At 39.9% G+C, this 19,860-nt stretch overlaps 1 protein-coding gene across 10 annotated transcripts in view; it reads left to right on the top strand.

Moving 5' to 3' along the window:
- Nucleotides 1–19,860, top strand: part of sas (stranded at second) — a 286,431-nt gene that overhangs the window by 252,489 nt on the left and 14,082 nt on the right. For 7 of the 10 annotated variants that reach the window (XM_071666878.1, XM_071666881.1, XM_071666880.1 and 4 more), the window contains 2 exons: nt 9,603–9,707; nt 19,423–19,546. In XM_071666878.1, coding sequence (XP_071522979.1) covers nt 9,603–9,707; nt 19,423–19,546 — 229 coding nt within the window. The remainder of the gene's footprint in view (nt 1–9,602; nt 9,708–19,422; nt 19,547–19,860) is intronic. The other 3 variants (XM_071666882.1, XM_071666877.1, XM_071666876.1) reach the window with 1 other exon arrangement.

The following is a 19,860-nucleotide window of genomic DNA, read 5'->3' as shown; positions in this document are numbered from 1 at the left end:
ATGCAAAGGTGAGTAATGTGGCTGTTGAGGGTATAATTGATGTACATGGGGTGTTCAGTGTTATAAATGGAAATGTTAAAGAGCTTGTAGATTTGTGTGCTGAAAAAGGACTTGTGATTGGGAATATCTGGTTTAAAAAGAGAGATATACATAAGTATACATATGTAAGTAGGAGAGATGGCCAGAGAGTGTTATTGGATTACGTGTTAATTGATAGGCATGTGAAAGAGAGACTTATGGATGTTAATGTGCTGTGAGGGGCAGCTGGAGGGATGTCTAGTCATTATCTTGTGGAGGCAAAGGTGAAGTTTTGTAGGGGTTTTCAGAAAAGAAGAGAGTGGTGAAAGTAAGTGAGCTTGGAAAGGAGACTTGTGTGAGGAAGTACCAGGAGAGATTGAGTGCAGAATGGCAAAAGGTGAGAGCAGATGACGTAAGGGGAGTGGGGGAGGAATGGGATCTATTTAGGAAGCATTGATGGCTTGCGCAAAAGATGCTTGTGGCATGAGAAAGGTGTGAGGTGGGCAGATTAGAAAGGGTAGTGAGTTGTGGGATGAAGAAGTGGGATTGTTAGTGAAAGAAGAGAGAGACATTTGAACAGTTTTTGCAGGGAAGTAGTGCAATTGACTGGGAGATGTATAAAAGAAAGAGGCAGGAGGTCAAGAGAAAGGTGCAAGAGGTGAAAAGGAGGGCAAATGAGAGTTGGTATGAGAGAGTATCATTAAGTTTTAGGGAGAATAAAAAGATTTTTGGAAAGAGGTAAATAAAGTGCATAAGACAAAAGAACAAATGTTAACATTGGCGAAGTGGGCTGATGGGAAGGTAATAACAAATAGCAATGAAGTGAGGAGATGGAGTGAATATTTTAAAGGTATGTTGAATGTGTTTGATGATGGAGTGGCAGATATAGGGTGTTTTGGTCGAGGTGGTGTGCAAAGTGAGGGGGGTCAGGGAAAATGGTATGATAAACAGAGAAGAGGTAGTGATAGCTTTGCGGAAGATGAAAGCTGACAAGGCGGTGGGATTGGATGGCATTGCAGTGGAATTTTATAAAAAAGGGAGTGACTGTGTTGTTGACTGGTTGGTAAGGATATTCACTGTATGTATGATTCATGGTGAAGTGCCTGAGGATTGGCGCAATGCATGCATAGTGCCATTGTACAAAGGCAAAGGTGAGTGTTCAAATTACAGAGGCTTAAGTTTGACGAGTATTCCTAGGGAATTAAATGGGAGGGTATTGATTGAGAGGATAAAGGCATGTATAGAGCATCAAACTGGGGAAGAGTAGTGTGGTTTCAGAAGTGATAGAGGATGTTTGGATCAGGTGTTTGCTTTGAAGATTGTGAGAAATAGTTAGAAGAACAGATGGATTTGTATGTAGCATTTATGGATCTGAAGAAGGCTAATGATAGAGTGAATAGAGATGCTTTGTGGAAGGTATCAAGAGTATATGGTATGGGAGGCAAGTTGCTAGAAGCAGTCAAAAGTTTTTTCAAAGGATGTAAGGCATGCGTACGAGTAGGAAGAGAGGAAAGTGACTGGTTCCCAGTGAATGTCGGTTTGCAGCAGGGGTGTATGACGTCTCCATGGTTGTTTAATTTGTTTATGGATAGGGTAGTTCGGGTGGAGAATGCAAGAGTTTTGGAGAGAGGGGCAAGTATGCAGTCCGTTGTGCATGAGAAGGCTTGGGAAGTGAGTCAGTTGTTGTTTGCTGATGATATAGCGTTGGTGGCTGATTTAGGTGAGAAACTGCAGATGCTGGTGACTGAGTTTGGTAAAGTGTGTGAAAGAGGGAAACTGAGAGTAAATGTGAATAAGAGCAAGATTATTAGGTTCAGTAGGGTTGAGGGACAAGTTAATTGGGAGGAAATTTTGAATGGAGAAAGAATGGAGAAAGTGAAGTGTTTTAGATATCTGGGAGTGGACTTAGCAGTGGATGGAACAATGGAAGAGGAAGTGGAAGTGAGTCACAGTGTGAGGGAAGGAGCAAAGGTTCTGGGAGCATTGAAGAATGTGTGGAGGGCAAGAACATTATCTCAGAGAGTAAAAATGGGTATGTTTGAAGGAATAGTGATTCCAACAATGTTATATGGTTGCGAAGCATTGGCTATAGATAGGGTTGTGCAGAGGAGGGTGGAAGTGTTGGAAATGAAGTGTTTGAGGACAATATGTGGTGTGAGGTGGTTTGATCGAGTAAGTAATGAAAGTGTAAGAGAAATGTTTGGTAACAAAAAGAGTATGGTTGAGAAAGCAGAAGAGGGTGTGTTGAAATGGTTTGGTCACATGGAGAGAATGTGTGAGAAAGATTGACTAAGAGGATATATGTGTCAGAGGTGAAGAAAAGAAGGAGAAGCAGTAGACCAAGGTGGAGGTGGAAGGATGGAATGATAAAGATTTTGAGTGATCAAGGCCTGAACATACAGAAGGATGAAAAGTGTACTGGGAATAGAGTGAATTGGAACAATGTGGTATGCTGGGGTCGATGTGATGTCAGTGGATTGAACCAGGGCATATGAGGCATCTGGGGTAAACTGATAGGTCTGTGGGGTCTGGATGTGGAAAGGGAGCTGTAGTTTTGGTGCATTACACATGATAGCTAAAGACTGAGTGTGAACGAATGTGACCTTTTTTGTCTGTTCTTGGTGCTGCCTCGCTGGAGGGGTTGGGGGATGGGTGGGGATGCTATTTCTTGTGTGGTAGGGTGGCGATGGGAATAGATGAAGGCAGCAAGTATGGATATGTACATGTGTATATATGTATACGTCTGTGTATGTATATTTATGTATACGTTGAAATGTATATGTATGTATTTGTGAGTGTGTGGGCATGTGTATGCGGGTGGGTTAGGCCATTCCTCGTCTGTTTCCTTGTGCTACCTCGCTAATAGGGGAGACGGCCTTTAAGTATGATAAGAAAAAAATGTATATATTTTTCATACATATTCGCCATTTTCCGTGATAGCGATGTATCGTTTAGAACAAAGGACTGAGCCTTTGAGGGAATATCCTTACTTGGCCCCCTTCTATGTTCTGTCTTATGGAAAATTAAAAACAGGAGGGGAGGATTTCCAGCCCCCTGCTCCCTTCCCTTTTAATTGCCTTCTACGACATGCAGGGAATATGTGGGAAGTATTCTTTGTGATATCCCCATGGTTGTTTGATTTGTTTGTGGATGGGGTGGTTAGGGAGGTAAGTGTTAGAGTTTTGGAGAGAGGGGCAAGTATGCTCTTAATTGGGATGTAAGTTTAAATGGACAAAAATTGGAGGAAGCGAAGTGTTTTAGATATCTGGGAGTGGACTTAGCAGCGAATGGAACCATGGAAGCAGAATTGAATCACAGGGTGGGGGAGGGGGTGAAAGTTTTGGGAGAGATGAAGAATGAGTGGAAGGAGAGAATGTTTTCTCAGAGAGCAAAATATATATTATATTTATTTATTATACATAATTGCCATTTCCTCCATCAGCGAGGTAGTGCCAGGAAACAGATGAAGAACAGCTCATCCACTCACATATACGTATACATACACAAATGCCCACACAAACACATATACATACATATAAACATCAACACATATGTACACATACATATACACACATGTACGCATTCACACTTTCCTGCCTTCATCCATCTTTGGCGCTGCCCCACCCCACAGGAAACAGCATTGCTGTAGTGCCAGGAAACAGATAAAGAACAGCCCATCCACTCACATATACGTATACATATACAAATGCCCACACCTGCACATATATATACATATACACATTAACACATATATACACATACACAGACATACATATACACACATGTACGCATTCACACTTGCTTGCCTTCATCCATCTCTGGTGCTGCCCCACCCCACAGGAAGCAGCATCGCTTGCCCCCCCCCAGCAAGGTAGCACCAGGAAAACGGACAAAAAAAAAAGGCCACATTCATTCACACTCAGTCTTTAACTGTCATGTGTAATGCACTGAGCCCACAGCTCCCTATCCACATCCAAGCCCCATAGACCTTTCCATGGTTTACCCCAGAAGTTTCACACGCCCTGGTTCAGTCCATTGACAGCACATCGACCCCTGTACACCACATCATTCCAGTTCACTCTATTCCTTACACGCCTCTCACCCCTCTGTATATTCTGATTCTGGTCGCTCATAATCTTTTTCAATCCATCCTTCTAATCTCCAGTGTTGTCTCCTGCTTCTCCTTGTTCCTTCTTCTTCTGACACAAATATCCTCTTTGTCAAGCTTTCCTCACTCATTCTCTCCATATGTCTAAACCATTTCAACACACCCTCTTCTGCTCTCTCAACCACACATTTTATTTCTGCACTTCTCTCTTACCTTTCATTACTTACTCGATCAAACCTCCTCACACCATATATTGTCCTCAACAAACATTTCATATCCATCACATCCACCCTCCTCCACACAACCCTATCTATAGCCCTTTCCTTGCAACTATATGATATTGTTGGAACTACTTTTCCTTCAAGCATACCCATTTTTGTGCTCTGAGATAATGTTCCCTCCTTCTATACATTCTTCATAGCTCTCAGAATCTTTGCCCCCTCAACTCTGTGACTCACTTCTGCTTCCTTGGTTCCATTTGCTGCTAAGTCCACTCTCAAATATCTAAAACACTTCTCCAATTTTTCTCCATTCAAACTGGCATCCCAACCAACTTGTCCCTCAACCCTGCTGAATCTAATAACCTTGCTCTTATTCACATTTACTCTTAATTTTCTCCTTTCACACACTTCCAAAACTCAGTCACCAACTTCTGCAGTTTCTCACTCAAATCAGCCACTAGTGCTGTATCATCAGCAAACCACAACTGACTCACTTCCCATGCCCTGTCAACCCCAACAGACTGCATACTTGCTCCTTTTTCCAAAACTCTTGTACGTACCTCCCTTACCACCCCCATAAGCAAATTAAACTGCTTTGGTGACATCACACACCATTGCCTCAGACCGACCTTCACTTGGGAAGCATTCAGTGGAGGAAGAGAGCTTCCTACTCTTATGCATGCATCACTCTCCTCTCCTCCTACTCAAATGCATTCCTTACATCCTTGGTAAAAACTTTTCACTGCTTTTAGCAGCTTACCACCCACACCATATATTTTTGATACCCTCCACAAAGCATCTCTGTCAAACCTATCATATCCTTCTCCAGATCCATGAATGCCAGGTACATATCCATCTGTTTTTCTTAGTATTTCTCACACATTCTTGAAAGCAAACACCTGATCCACATATCCTCTACCACTTCTGAAACCATACTGCTCTTCCACAGTCTGAATCTCTGTACATGCCCTCACCCTCTCAGTCAATACTCTCCCGTACAATTTTACAAGTATACTCATCAAATTTATGCCTCTGTAATTTAAACACTCACTTTTTATCCCCTTTACCTTTGTACAATGGCACTTTCCTTTCTTACTTCCAACATTTACATTTTCACTTTTACATCCACCTCTTTCCTTTTTCACCTCTTTCTAGTACAATTTCTTATTTTACTTAAACTTTACACTAAACTCTCTTCTGAAGTCTTCATCTACTCTTTCAGCGTTTTCCTCTGTCTCTTAACATTCCATTTACACATCTTATATTCTTCCCTATTCTGTTGCTGAACTTTCACTGGTACATTCCTATTCCTTTCGAGCAATCTCCCACATAACTTTTTCTTGTCTTCCACAGCATTTCTAATCCCATCCGTCTCTGGTGCCTTTAGGAACAGGCATCAGGGATATCGATCAATAGATAGGTAGATCAAGCTGTATTGTATATGACGGTTAGAGAATGGATGCGAGCAAATTTGGCCTTTCTTCATGTGTTCCTTGTGCTGCCTTGCTAACATTGGAAATTGTGATAAAGAATTAATTATTGGTGTCATATATAACTGCTGCATTATTCTGCTTAATCTGAAATCAGAAAGCATGGAAAGAACTTATGGATAACAGGACTCATCACACACACAGTTTTGACACAATTCTTACCATTACTGATTTGCAGCATGGCCCGAATCCGCTTTTAAATCTTTATCGTGTATGTAATTAGTCACTGTTCTGCAGATTTTATTTCACTTGTCACTTTTCTAGATTCATGTTTGTACCACATTACCTCGTATGTAGATAACTTTATGACTTTGGTTTCTTAGTACTGATTCCTTGTAGCCATAAACCATCTCTTACACTGCCAGCTGTCCTGCAAATGCTGCTGTTGCATGAGGATGTATTGTAAAAGTTAAGCCATTCTAAGGAATGATATGCTGTAATTATGAAAATTTACTATGTATTACTGATTGAGCTTTTGTGAATTGAATATGACATACAGTTCTCATATTCTTAGCAAATAATTTTTCTAATACTCCATCCTTTATATTTTCATGATGTGAACCATGAATTTGACCTTGATGTCATTTATGTTAATATACTTTTATTAAAAGAACTTTCTTCACTCAACTCATGGTACATGGGTTGAGTTACAGTATTAGTTTTTTATATTCTAGCAACTTTATTGGCAACAGTTGTAAAATATGTTAACATTAGATTTGAGGTAGTTCCTAGGGTTACTGGCAATGACTGCCTCAGTAGTATGATGGTACAAAAAAGTCTAATTATCTGACAGTATAGATATATGATTATTTCAACTGTCCATCAGGATTTGTCCAAATTTGAATATTACCAGATATTCATCAGTATTCCTGGGAAATTATATGGGAGTGTATTGATTGAGAGGGTGAAAGCATGTACAGAGCATCAGATTGGGGAAGAACAGTGTGGTTTCAGAAGTGGTAGAGGATATGTGGATCAAGTGTTTGCTTTTAAGACTGTATGTGAGAAATACTTAGAAAAGCAAATGGATTTGTATGTAACATTTATGGATCTTGAGAAGGCATATGATAGAATTGATAGAGATGCTTTGTGGAAGGTATTAAGAATATACTGTGTGGGATGCAAGTTGTTAGAAGCAGTGAAAAGATTTTATCGAGGATGTAAGGCATGTGTACGAGTAGGAAGAGAGGAAAGTGATTGGTTCTAAGTGAATGTTCGTTTGCGGCAGGGGCGAGTGATGTCTCCATGGTTGTTTGATTTGTTTATGGATGGAATTGTTAGGGAGGTAAATGCAAGAGTTTTGGAGAGAGGGGCAAGTATGCAGTCTGTTGTGGATGAAAGAGCTTGGGAAGTGAGTCAGTTGTTGTTCGCTGATGATACAGCGCTGGTGACTGATTCGGGTGAGAAACTGCAGAAGCTGGTGACTGAGTTTGGTAAAGTGTGTGGAAGAAGAAAGTTAAGAGTAAATGTGAATAAGAGCAAGGTTATTAGGTGCAGTAGGGTTGAGGGACAAGTCATTTGGGAGGTAAGTTTGAATGGGGAAAAACTGGAGGAAGTGAAGTGTTTTAGATATCTGGGAGTGGATCTGGCAGCCGATGGAACCATGGAAGCGGAAGTGAATCATAGGGTGGGGGAGGGGGCGAAAGTTCTGAGAGTGTTGAAAAATGTGTTGAAGGCGAGAACGTTATCTCGGAAAGCAAAAATGGGTATGTTTGAAGGAATAGTGGTTCCGACAATATTATATGGTTGCGAGGTGTGGGCTATAGATAGAGTTGTGTGGAGGAGGGTGGATGTGCTGGAAATGAGATGTTTGAGGACAATATGGGGTGTGAGGTAGTTTGATCGAGTAAGTAATGAAAGGGTAAGAGAGATGTGTGGTAATAAAAAGAGTGTGGTTGAGGGAGCAGAAGAGGGTGTTCTGAAATGGTTTGGTCACATGGAGAGAATGTGAGGAAAGATTGACAAAGAGGATATATGTGTCAGAGGTGGAGGGAACGAGGAGAAGTGGGAGACCAAATTGGAGGTGGAAAGATGGAGTGAGAAAGATTTTGAGTGATCAGGGTCTGAAAATGCAGGAGGGTGAAAGGCGTGCAAGGAATAGAGTGAATTGGAACGATGTGGTATACCAGGGTCGACATGCTGTCAATGGATTGAACCAGGGCATGTGAAGCGTCTGGGGTAAACCATGGAAAGTTTTGTGGGGCCTGGATGTGGAAAGGGAGCTATGGTTTCAGTGCATTATACATGACAGCTAGAGACTGAGTGTGAACAAATGTGGCCTTTGTTGTCTTTTCCTAGTGCTACCTTGCGCACATGCAGGGGGAGGGGTTGTCATTTCATGTGTGGCGTGGTGGCGACGGGAATGAATAAGGGCAGACAGTATGAATTATGTACATGTGTATATATGTATATGTCTGTGTGTGTATATATGTATAAGTTGAGATGTGTAGGTATGTATATGTGCATGTGTGGACATGTATGTATATACATGTGTATGTGGGTGGGTTGGGCCATTTTTTGTCTGTTTCCTTGCGCTACCTCGCTAACGCTGGAGACCGACAAAGTATAATAAGAATAAAAAAGTATTCATCAAATGTTTGATCACCTGGCATTTGGTCCCCAAATAAGACTGTAAAGACTTTTGCAAATTTGCCACTAGAAACGCTGCTCTTAAAGCATCTGTAGTCACCTTTGTTGATGTTGATGGAGTCCCCTACTCATATTGCTTATTTGTATTTTCTTATTTGTTCATTTTCTTGTTGATATTGGACTTCATCAGAAAATATAAGTCATCCTTTCACAGTTCTAGCTTAAAGCTGCCAACATTTTGAGATCATTAGGAAGCAGTACAAAGAAGCAGAAGTGTATGGTGTTATGTTTAAAAGAGAAAATTGATGCAGTAAACGCTCAATTTAACGGACTAATCAGGGGAGAGGGTTTCCGTTAATGCTAAGAGTCCATTAAATTGAGAATGTAACCAATTGGCCTTTTTTCATACAGTATACACTTCACATGCTTTCTTTTAATCCTCTATCACTTGATGCCGTTTTGAATTGTAAGGGTTGCAAAATTATTTAGTAAATAAAGTCACAATTCTTTGTATATAACCTGAGCACATGGTAGCTTGAGGCAGACTGAGATGGAAGCAAAGTGAGTATACCCCACACTACCAAAAACAAGTGCGATATGAAATCTATATGGTGTGGTGTTTGAGGTTTTTTATTTTTTATATTTTTTGACTATTACAAATAAATGTATTATTACTTGTCCGGTCCATTAAATCCAAAGTCTGTTAAATTGGGGTCCATTAAATTGTGGGTTTACTGTGTTATCAAACACAGCAAAACAGAAAGGAGCCTATAAATAAACTGTGCATGAGTTTGACATAGGTAAAGACAACCTTGGTGGAAACTCTGCTCCACTCCCTTTGCTGAAAGACCTTAAGAGGAACCTCACTATCTTTTTCATTGAATATATGTAGAATATATGTATACAATCCAGTATTACATAATTATTTTCTTTACTTCTAACTCTTCTAATATTTCATTATTACAGTGTTATTAGAAACGTCCATGTTTTTTCAAGTTTTTCAGTTATCCAACTCCCTGCTGGTCATAATGTAGTTTGATAATTGGACTTTCACTACTGTTCTCATATTCATTGAGTAATTTGAAAGTTCATGAAACTTCTGTGATGTTGTTATCTTACTTACAAACCTAACCCATATCTCCTCTCTTAGCTAATTATGTGCATATGATATTGTAGGTACCCCGGCAATCTTTCCTCTGCCGCCTGTGTCTGTATTGGGCGGTAACCCCTCTTCTGGCTTTGTATCTGTTAGTCCCTCTGCGCCCCCTAATTTTGGTGCAGGTGCGTTTATATACTTCTTGACTTCACTAGTTTATTCTTTAACTCATTGATTTTTTGTTTATGGTAGATGTATAAAAAATTGTATGTTCTTTCTGACTTCATTGACGTAGTTATTCCTTAAATTTAATATTTTTCTTTAGCTGGATTCAGAGTTTATACCACCAAACAAATGGTCTTTTGTATTACATTTTAGAATTGTATGAAATATGTAAAAGAGCTGAAGATTTATATAACTTACTACATTATGTCATGCATTCCATCTTACCCATATTTTCATTATTGTGCCATTCTTTGATTTATTGATAACCAGGACAAGGAAAAAATATGCTGTGAGCAATTGTTTTATATTGTTGATTGATAAAAGGACATGCTTCATTATATCTTTCTCCCTAGGGATGAATCATTCTGCAATTAATTTTAAGGTTTGTAGGGCATTGCCCAAGAATGAAGCAGATTTGTATTTTTCAATTTTTTTTTTACTCTCAAAGGTCTTATCATCCCTTGAAATTGCTCATAAGATACCACTCTAGAGGGAAACTGATTTTCTTCCTTCAAAATTTACATATTTCTGCCTCATTTACTTTTGAGGGATCTGTTCTCCTGTCTTCACTATCCAGGGTAGTGCCTGTGGTCTTTTCCAAACATCCTGTCCATTAAACTTTCCTTGTAATCTTTCATTTTCATACTCCCTTATTCTACATTCAGTTCAACTTTCAGTCTCTTTTGCTGGCTGTTGCTTCTTTTACTCTACTCTTATGTTTGAGCAGTTGTTTTAGATCCGTCCTTTCCATATGTATATGGTATCACAGAACTCAGTCATATATTGATCATTCCATTCTCTCCATGTTGAAAAAAAGGGAGGTCCAAATGCTTTATGTGAAAATTTAGAGGATATTAGATTGCTGTTTAACATAACAAAATCCTTCTTTATTTCACATTCCAGTATCTTTACCAGCTGTTTTTGACCTGAAAAATACCTTGGTATCACATAAGCTTTGGCCAATTTTATATAACTCTAATTTTCCTTGATATCTTATCCAAGATATTATTCCTGATTTGAGCAAGGAGTTGGGATTTAAGTGTTGGCTTTTGGCAACTGAGTTGCTAACCATTTTATTTTGGGCATAAAAGGTGTAGTAATATGATGGAATAGTGTTTGTAGTGTTTATAGATGTCCAGAGCATAAGTGGGAGAATATCATTAGTGTTTGTCAGGGCACTGTGGTTTCTGATGGGTGTCTGTCTGGAAGGTTGGAGTCTAAGATGGAGTTGGAAGGTAGGTTGTTAATGAGATGGCCTTGATTAGGTTTTTTAGTTGCCTCTACCATTTCAGGAGAAAATAAATATTATTATTGTTATTATTATACTTTGTTGCTGTCTCCCACGTTAGCAAGGTAGCTCAAGGAAACAGACGAAAGAATGGCCCAACCCACCCACATTCACATGTATATACATACATGCCCACTCACGCACATATACATACCTATACATTTCAACATATACATACAGACATATACATATATACACATGTACATATTCATACTTGATGTCTTTATTCATTCCCGTTGCCACCCCGCCACACATGAAAGAGCATCCCCCTCCCCCCCTGCGAGGTAGTGCTAGGAAAAGACAAAAGGCCGTATTTGTTCACACTCAATCTCTAGCTGTCTCGTGTAATGCACTGAAACCACAGCTCCCTTTCCATGTCCAAGCCCCACAAAACTTTCCATGGTTTACCCCATGCCCTGGTTCAATCCATTGACAGCATGTCGACCCCGGTATACCACATCGATCCAATTCACTATATTCCTTGCATGCCTTTCACCCTCCTGTATGTTCAGACCCTGATCGCTCAAAACCTTTTTCACTCCATCCTTCCACCTCCAATTTGGTCTCCCACTTTTCCTTGTTCCCTCCATCTCTGACACACATCCTCTTTGTCAATCTTTCCTGACTCATTCTCTCCATGTGACCAAACCATTTCAATACACCCTCTTCTGCTCTCTCAACCACACTCTTTTTATTACCACACATATCTCTCACCCTTTCATTACTTACTCGATCAAACCACCTCACACCACATATTGTCCTCAGACATTTCATTACCAACACATCCACCGTCCTCCGCACAACCCTATCTATAGTCCATGCCTCGCAACCATATAAAATTGTTGGAACCATTATTCCTTCAAACATACCCATTTTTGCTTTCTGAGATAATGTTCTCAACTTCCACACATTCTTCAATGCTCCCAGAACCTTCGCCTACTACAACACCCTTTGCCTCACTTCCACTTTCATGGTTACATCTGCTGCCAATTCCACTCCCAGATATCTAAAACACTTCACTTCCTCCAGTTTTTCTCTGTTCAAACTTACCTCCCAATTGACTTATCCCTCAGCCCTACTGAACCTAATTACCTTGCTCTTATTCACATTTACTATCAGCTTTCTTCTTTCATACACTTTACCAAACTCATTCACCAACTTTTACAGTTTCTCACCTGAATCAGCTACCCACGCTGTATCATCAGCAAACAACAACTGACTCACTTCCCAAGCCCTCTCATCCACAACAGACTGCATACTTGCCCCTCTCTCCAAAACTCTTGCATTCCCCTCCCTAACAACCCCACCCATAAACAAATTAAACAACCATGGAGACATCATGCACCCCTGCCGCACACCGATATTCACTGAGAACCAATCACTTTCCTCTCTTCTTACTCGTACACATGCCTTACATCCTTGGTAAAACCTTTGCACTGCTTCTAGTAACACTGCTTCTAAGCAAACACCTGATCCACACATCCTTTACCACTTCTGAAACCACAGTGCTCTTCCCCAATCTGATTCTCTGTTCTCCTAATCAATACCCTCCCATATAATTTCCCAGGAATACTCAACAAACTTAAACCTCTTTAATTTGAACACTCACCTTTATCCCCTTTGCCTTTGTACAGTGATACTATGCATGCATTCCGCTAATCCTCAGGTACTCCACCATGAGCCATACATACATTGAATATCCTCACCAACCAGTCAACAACACAGTCACCCCTTTTTTAATAAATTCCACTGCAAACCATCCAAACCCGCCACCTTGCCGGCTTTCATCTTCCGCAAAGCTTTCACTACCTCTTCTCTGTTTACCAAATTATTCTCCCTGACCCTCTCACTTTGCACACCACCTCAACTAGAACACCCTATATCTGCCACACTATCATCAAACACATTTAACAAACCTTCAAAATACTTACTCCATGTCCTTCTCACATCACCACTACTTGTTATAACCTCCCCATTATCCCCCTTCACTGATGTTCCCTTTTGTTCTTTTGTCTTATGCACTTTATTTACCTCCTTTCAAAACATCTTTTTATTCTCCCTAAGATTTAATGATACTCTCTCACCCCAACTCTCATTTGCCCTCTTTTTTCACCTCTTGCACCTTTCTCTTGACCTCCTGCCTCTTTCTTTTATACATCTCCTCGTCATTTGCACTATTTCCCTGCAAAAATTGTCCAAATGCCTCTCTCTTCTCTTTCACTAATAATCTTACTTCTTCATCCCACCACTCACTGCCCTTTCTAATCTGCCCATCTCCCACATTTCTCATGCCACAAGCATCTCTTGCCCAAGCCATCACTGCTTCCCTAAATACATCCCATTCCTCCCCTCTCCCATTACGTCCTTTGCTCTAACCTTTTTCCATTCTGCTCTCAGTCTCTCCTTCCCAAGCTCACTTACTCTCACCACTCTCTTCACCCCAACTTTCTTCTTTTCTGAAAACCTCTACAAATCTTCATCTTCGCCTTCACAGGATAGTAATCAGACAACCCTCCAGTTGCACCTCTCAGCACATTAACATCCAAAATATATATATATATATATATATATATATATATATATATATATATATATATATATATATATATATATATATATATTTTTTTTTTTTTTTTTTCAAACTATTCGCCATTTCCCGCGTTAGCGAGGTAGCGTTAAGAACAGAGGACTGGGCCTTTTTTGGAATATCCTCACCTGGCCCCCTCTGTTCCTTCTTTTGGAAAATTAAAAAAAAACGAGAGGGGAGGATTTCCAGCCCCCCGCTCCCTCCCCTTTTAGTCGCCTTCTACGACACGCAGGGAATACGTGGGAAGTATTCTTAATCCCCTATCCCCAGGGATATATATATATATATATATATATATATATATATATATATATATATATATATGTGTGTGTGTGTGTGTGTGTGTGTGTGTGTTCCCTGGGGATAGGGGAGAAAGAATACTTCCCACGTATTCCCTGCATGTCGTAGAAGGCGACTAAAAGGGGAGGGAGCGGGGGGCTGGAAATCCTCCCCTCTCGTTTTTTTTTAATTTTCCAAAAGAGGGAACAGAGAATTGGGCCAGGTGAGGGTATTCCCTCAAAGGCCCACTCCTCTGTTCTTAACGCTACTTCGCTAATGCGGGAAATGGCGAATAGTTTGAAAGAAAGAATATATATATATATATATATATAAAACAGGAGTTGTGGGAGTATGTGATAGAATGTAAGAAAGTAAATTCTCGATTAATATGGGTAAAACTGAAAGTTGATGGAGAGAAATGGGTGATTATTGGTGCATATGCACCTGGGCATGAGAAGAAAGATCATGAGAGGCAAGTGTTTTGGGAGCAGCTGATTGAGTGTGTTAGTGGTTTTGATGCACGAGACTGGGTTATAGTGATGGGTGATTTGAATGCAAAGGTGAGTAATGTGGCAGTTGAGGGAATAATTGGTATACATGGGGTGTTCAGTGTTGTAAATGGAAATGGTGAAGAGCTTGTAGATTTATGTGCTGAAAAAGGACTGGTGACTGGGAATACCTGGTTTAAAAAGCGAGATATACATAAGTATACGTATGTAAGTAGGAGAGATGGCCAGAGAGCGTTATTGGGTTACGTGTTAATTGACAGGCGCGCGAAAGAGAGACTTTTGGATGTTAATGTGCTGAGAGGTGCAACTGGAGGGATGTCTGATCATTATCTTGTGGAGGCTAAGGTGAAGATTTGTATGGGTTTTCAGAAAAGAAGAGTGAATGTTGGGGTGAAGAGGGTGGTGAGAGTAAGTGAGCTTGGGAAGGAGACTTGTGTGAGGAAGTACCAGGAGAGACTGAGTACAGAATGGAAAAAGGTGAGAACAATGGAAGTAAGGGGAGTGGGGGAGGAATGGGATGTATTTAGGGAATCAGTGATGGATTGCGCAAAAGATGCTGGTGGCATGAGAAGAGTGGGAGGTGGGTTGATTAGAAAGGGTAGTGAGTGGTGGGATGAAGAAGTAAGATTATTAGTGAAAGAGAAGAGAGAGGCATTTGGACGATTTTTGCAGGGAAAAAATGCAATTGAGTGGGAGATGTATAAAAGAAAGAGACAGGAGGTCAAGAGAAAGGTGCAAGAGGTGAAAAAGAGGGCAAATGAGAGTTGGGGTGATAGAGTATCATTAAATTTTAGGGAGAATAAAAAGATGTTCTGGAAGGAGGTAAATAAAGTGCGTAAGACAAGGGAGCAAATGGGAACTTCAGTGAAGGGCGCAAATGGGGAGGTGATAACAAGTAGTGGGGATGTGAGAAGGAGATGGAGTGAGTATTTTGAAGGTTTGTTGAATGTGTTTGATGATAGAGTGGCAGATATAGGGTGTCTTGGTCGAGGTGGTGTGCAAAGTGAGAGGGTTAGGGAAAATGATTTGGTAAACAGAGAAGAGGTAGTAAAAGCTTTGCGGAAGATGAAAGCCGGCAAGGCCGCAGGTTTGGATGGTATTGCAGTGGAATTTATTAAAAAAGGGGGTGACTGTATTATTGACTGGTTGGTAAGGTTATTCAATGTATGTATGACTCATGGTGAGGTGCCTGAGGATTGGCGGAATGCGTGCATAGTGCCATTGTACAAAGGCAAAGGGGATAAGAGTGAGTGCTCAAATTACAGAGGTATAAGTTTGTTGAGTATTCCTGGTAAATTATATGGGAGGGTATTGATTGAGAGGGTGAAGGCATGTACAGAGCATCAGATTGGGGAAGAGCAGTGTGGTTTCAGAAGTGGTAGAGGATGTGTGGATCAGGTGTTTGCTTTGAGAATGTATGTGAGAAATACTTAGAAAAGCAAATGGATTTGTATGTAGCATTTATGGATCTGGAGAAGGCATATGATAGAGTTGATAGAGATGCTCTGTGGAAGGTAGTAAGAATATATGGTGTGGGAGGCAAGTTGTTAGAAGCAGTGAAAAGTTTTTATCGAGGATGTAAGGCATGTGTACGTGTAGGAAGAGAGGAAAGTGATTGGTTCTCAGTGAATGTAGGTTTGCGGCAGGGGTGTGTGATGTCTCCATGGTTGTTTAATTTGTTTATGGATGGGGTTGTTAGGGAGGTGAATGCAAGAGTTTTGGAAAGAGGGGCAAGTATGAAGTCTGTTGGGGATGAGAGAGCTTGGGAAGTGAGTCAGTTGTTGTTCGCTGATGATACAGCGCTGGTGGCTGATTCATGTGAGAAACTGCAGAAGCTGGTGACTGAGTTTGGTAAAGTGTGTGAAAGAAGAAAGTTAAGAGTAAATATGAATAAGAGCAAGGTTATTAGGTACAGTAGGGTTGAGGGTCAAGCCAATTGGGAGGTAAGTTTGAATGGAGAAAAACTGGAGGAAGTAAAGTGTTTTAGATATCTGGGAGTGGATCTGGAAGCGGATGGAACCATGGAAGCGGAAGTGGATCATAGGGTGGGGGAGGGGGCGAAAATCCTGGGAGCCTTGAAGAATGTGTGGAAGTCGAGAACATTATCTCGGAAAGCAAAAATGGGTATGTTTGAAGGAATAGTGGTTCCAACAATGTTGAATGGTTGCGAGGCGTGGGCTATGGATAGAGTTGTGCGCAGAAGGATGGATGTGCTGGAAATGAGATGTTTGAGGACAATGTGTGGTGTGAGGTGGTTTGATCGAGTAAGTAACGTAAGGGTAAGAGAGATGTGTGGAAATAAAAAGAGCGTGGTTGAGAGAGCAGAAGAGGGTGTTTTGAAATGGTTTGGGCACATGGAGAGAATGAGTGAGGAAAGATTGACCAAGAGGATATATGTGTCGGAGGTGGAGGGAACGAGGAGAAGTGGGAGACCAAATTGGAGGGGGAAAGATGGAGTGAAAAAGATTTTGTGTGATCGGGGCCTCAACATGCAGGAGGGTGAAAGGAGGGCAAGGAATAGAGTTAATTGGATCGATGTGGTATACCGGGGTTGACGTGCTGTCAGTGGATTGAATCAGGGCATGTGAAACGTCTGGGGTAAACCATGGAAAGCTGTGTAGGTATGTATATTTGCGTGTGTGGACGTGTATGTATATACATGTGTATGGGGGGGGTTGGGCCATTTCTTTTGTCTGTTTCCTTGCGCTACCTCGCAAATGCGGGAGACAGCGACAAAGCCAAAAAAAAAGAAAAATTTATATATATTATTAATTTATTTATTCTATTTTATTATACTTAATTGCTGTTTCCCTTATCAGCAAGGTAGCACCTGGAAACAGAAAAAGAATGGCCCATATACTCATATACTCAGACCTTTCCATGGTTTACCCTAGATGCTTTTCATGCCCTGTCGACAGCATGTCGACCCCATTTTATCAGATATATTTAGTGGGGGAGGGCTATAAAGATCAGGGGGAAACTGTGGGAAAAGTGTCCCACTTGCGTAACTGAACAGTACTTGTGAAAGCTTAAATTTACCATATGTTTGATGCTATTAGAAAAAAGTCTGCAATTGTTTTGGTCTTGTGTTTGTATTCATTTCTTCTGAGGTTAGGATGCTGTGTATGTTTGCTTTCATATAGTCCTGTCCCAGTCAATGTAACTCTCTCTCTCTCTCTCTCTCTCTCTCTCTCTCTCTCTCTCTCTCTCTCTCTCTCTCCAGTAGTTAACTTCTTGCTTTTTCTGATCTCCATAACCTTCCTCACTGACCCTTTCTTTTTTTTATCAGAGGAATACTAATAGTTATCGAAATCATGCTCCAGCCATCTTAAGTTACCTCTACTAAGAAATTGATGTCCATTGATATGCTTTCATTCCACTTCTATTAGTTACTTAGTATGACTGAAAAGATATGTGCTGGAAGTGAAGGGAACAAGAAAAAGTGAGAAACTGTGGATGAGGTTCTAGAAATATGGAATGAAAGAAGATTTGAGTCTTCAGATCTTAAACATACAGGAGTGTATGAGGTGTACATGGGATTTAATGAATTGAAGTATACAGGGGATGACATGTTGTCAGCAAGCTGAACAAGGGTTGATTAAGTGGTCAAGAGAAGCCATGGAAAAGTCTGCAGGTCTTATATGCATTTTACATAATAGCTAGTGATGTTTTCTGATGTGGCATTGCATTCTCCAAATTGAGGAAATTAAATCTTAGTTGAAACAAGGACATCCAAGAGTGACAAGCTATGTGCACTTGTTACCCATATGGACAGTACCTTGCCATCATGCTTGATCTTGAAATAGAACTCAGATCCTAAAAGTTGTGAATGCAGAGATTTACTTGTACACCATAGTATTCCCAAATGTTATTTTCTCAATATCTATTAAAAGTAGAATGTCAGAAATCTGTATTTCTAAAATCTGTAAACTCCCAAAATCTGTAGCTCAATATGTTCAACATTACCGCCAACTTTGAGCATGGCATTTTAGTGAATGATATCATTGAGTTGTTTATCAGATGTTATTAGCAGTATATATATACAAGTTTTACAAACAAATGAAAATGTAGCTGCATTAGGTATACAAAACTCTGTTAGAGTATGATCAGACCTCAGTATTTGGCCAATATATTTCTAAAATCCATAAAATCCCAAAATTTGAACATTATTTGATCATAACGATTGAGAATTTGCAGGCTTCCTCTCAGTATGACCCCATTTATGGTTTAAAAGAAAATTATGAAGTTCATAGAGCTTTTTAGCTCACATATCTTTATCTTGTGTTCATTGTATTTGAATGAACAAAGTATTCTACACTTGCAGTCTTCACTGACACTTCTATTATTACAGATAAAATGGTCTCCACTACATAGTAGTCATTCCTCAAGCATTCTCATTTGAAATATCGGTTCACTTGTTTCTCCTGATGTTAAATTTTGCAGTCTATCCCATTTTGTACCTTCAGTTATCATGTCATAAATTTTATTTTAAGTCTTTGATCAGCATTATGTCTCACATGGCTATGTCATCATTGGAGACTTTTATTCATGTTTTTTTTTTTATGTTTTCTTAATGTAGCATATTGCTCTGACTTCGTTTCATATCTATTTTCACGCTTTCTACATGTTGTCCATTTCTTCTGTTTTCATTTATCTACCCTTCTGTGTTAAGGATAGAAGGGTTTCACATCAACACATAAAAGTTGAGAAAAGTCTGTCAAGCAGGCTTTTTACAATCCAAAGCTCTTAGTAAATCTAAAACTTGTCTCCTTTTCCATTCTTACTAATCATCCCTCTCAAATACTGAAATTCCTTGAGAGATGACTATTCTCATCAAGTCCTGTACATATTATTATTATTGTTATTATTATTATTATTATTATTATTATTATTATTATTATTATTATGATTATTATTATTGTTATTATTACACTTGATCAGCACAAAAAGTTTATGCCAGTAAGATCACTATCAATAAGAAACTCATCTGTGCTATACTCTGAAACTTTCAGATGTTATTGCTGAGCCTCGTGTTTCCTCGCAAGATGCAAGAACAGCCCATTTCTTCTTCTCCACTCCTACACTCTATCAAGGCCTCCCTGGAGAACTATTCTTTAGGTTTACAAATGACCCAGTGTAAGTACATCTTTTCACAAAGTCTCTTATTAGTATGCACTCCCAGCCAAACTTGCATGTCATATCCATGTATTACTGTGCAAGTTGTATGGTGCATTTAACTTTCAGACAAACATGCATGAACATTTGTCAGTTGAGTATTAATACTCTTAGTGTACCTGGATATGTTTAGTTCATTTGGACAGATACCCAAGAGGACTCTGCCATGCTGAGTGTGGTTTAATTTGTGCATCTGACTATACAAACTTTCATGAGTTTGAAGTTTATTCCTTTCAGTTTTCAGCTCATTCTTTTCAAGATCGATGAATCATTAA

The sequence above is a fragment of the Panulirus ornatus genome, chromosome 11 (assembly GCF_036320965.1).
Source record: "Panulirus ornatus isolate Po-2019 chromosome 11, ASM3632096v1, whole genome shotgun sequence".
Classification (NCBI taxonomy): domain Eukaryota; kingdom Metazoa; phylum Arthropoda; class Malacostraca; order Decapoda; family Palinuridae; genus Panulirus; species Panulirus ornatus.
Note: the sequence above shows the minus strand (reverse complement) of the source record. Positions and strands in the feature narration are given on the sequence as shown.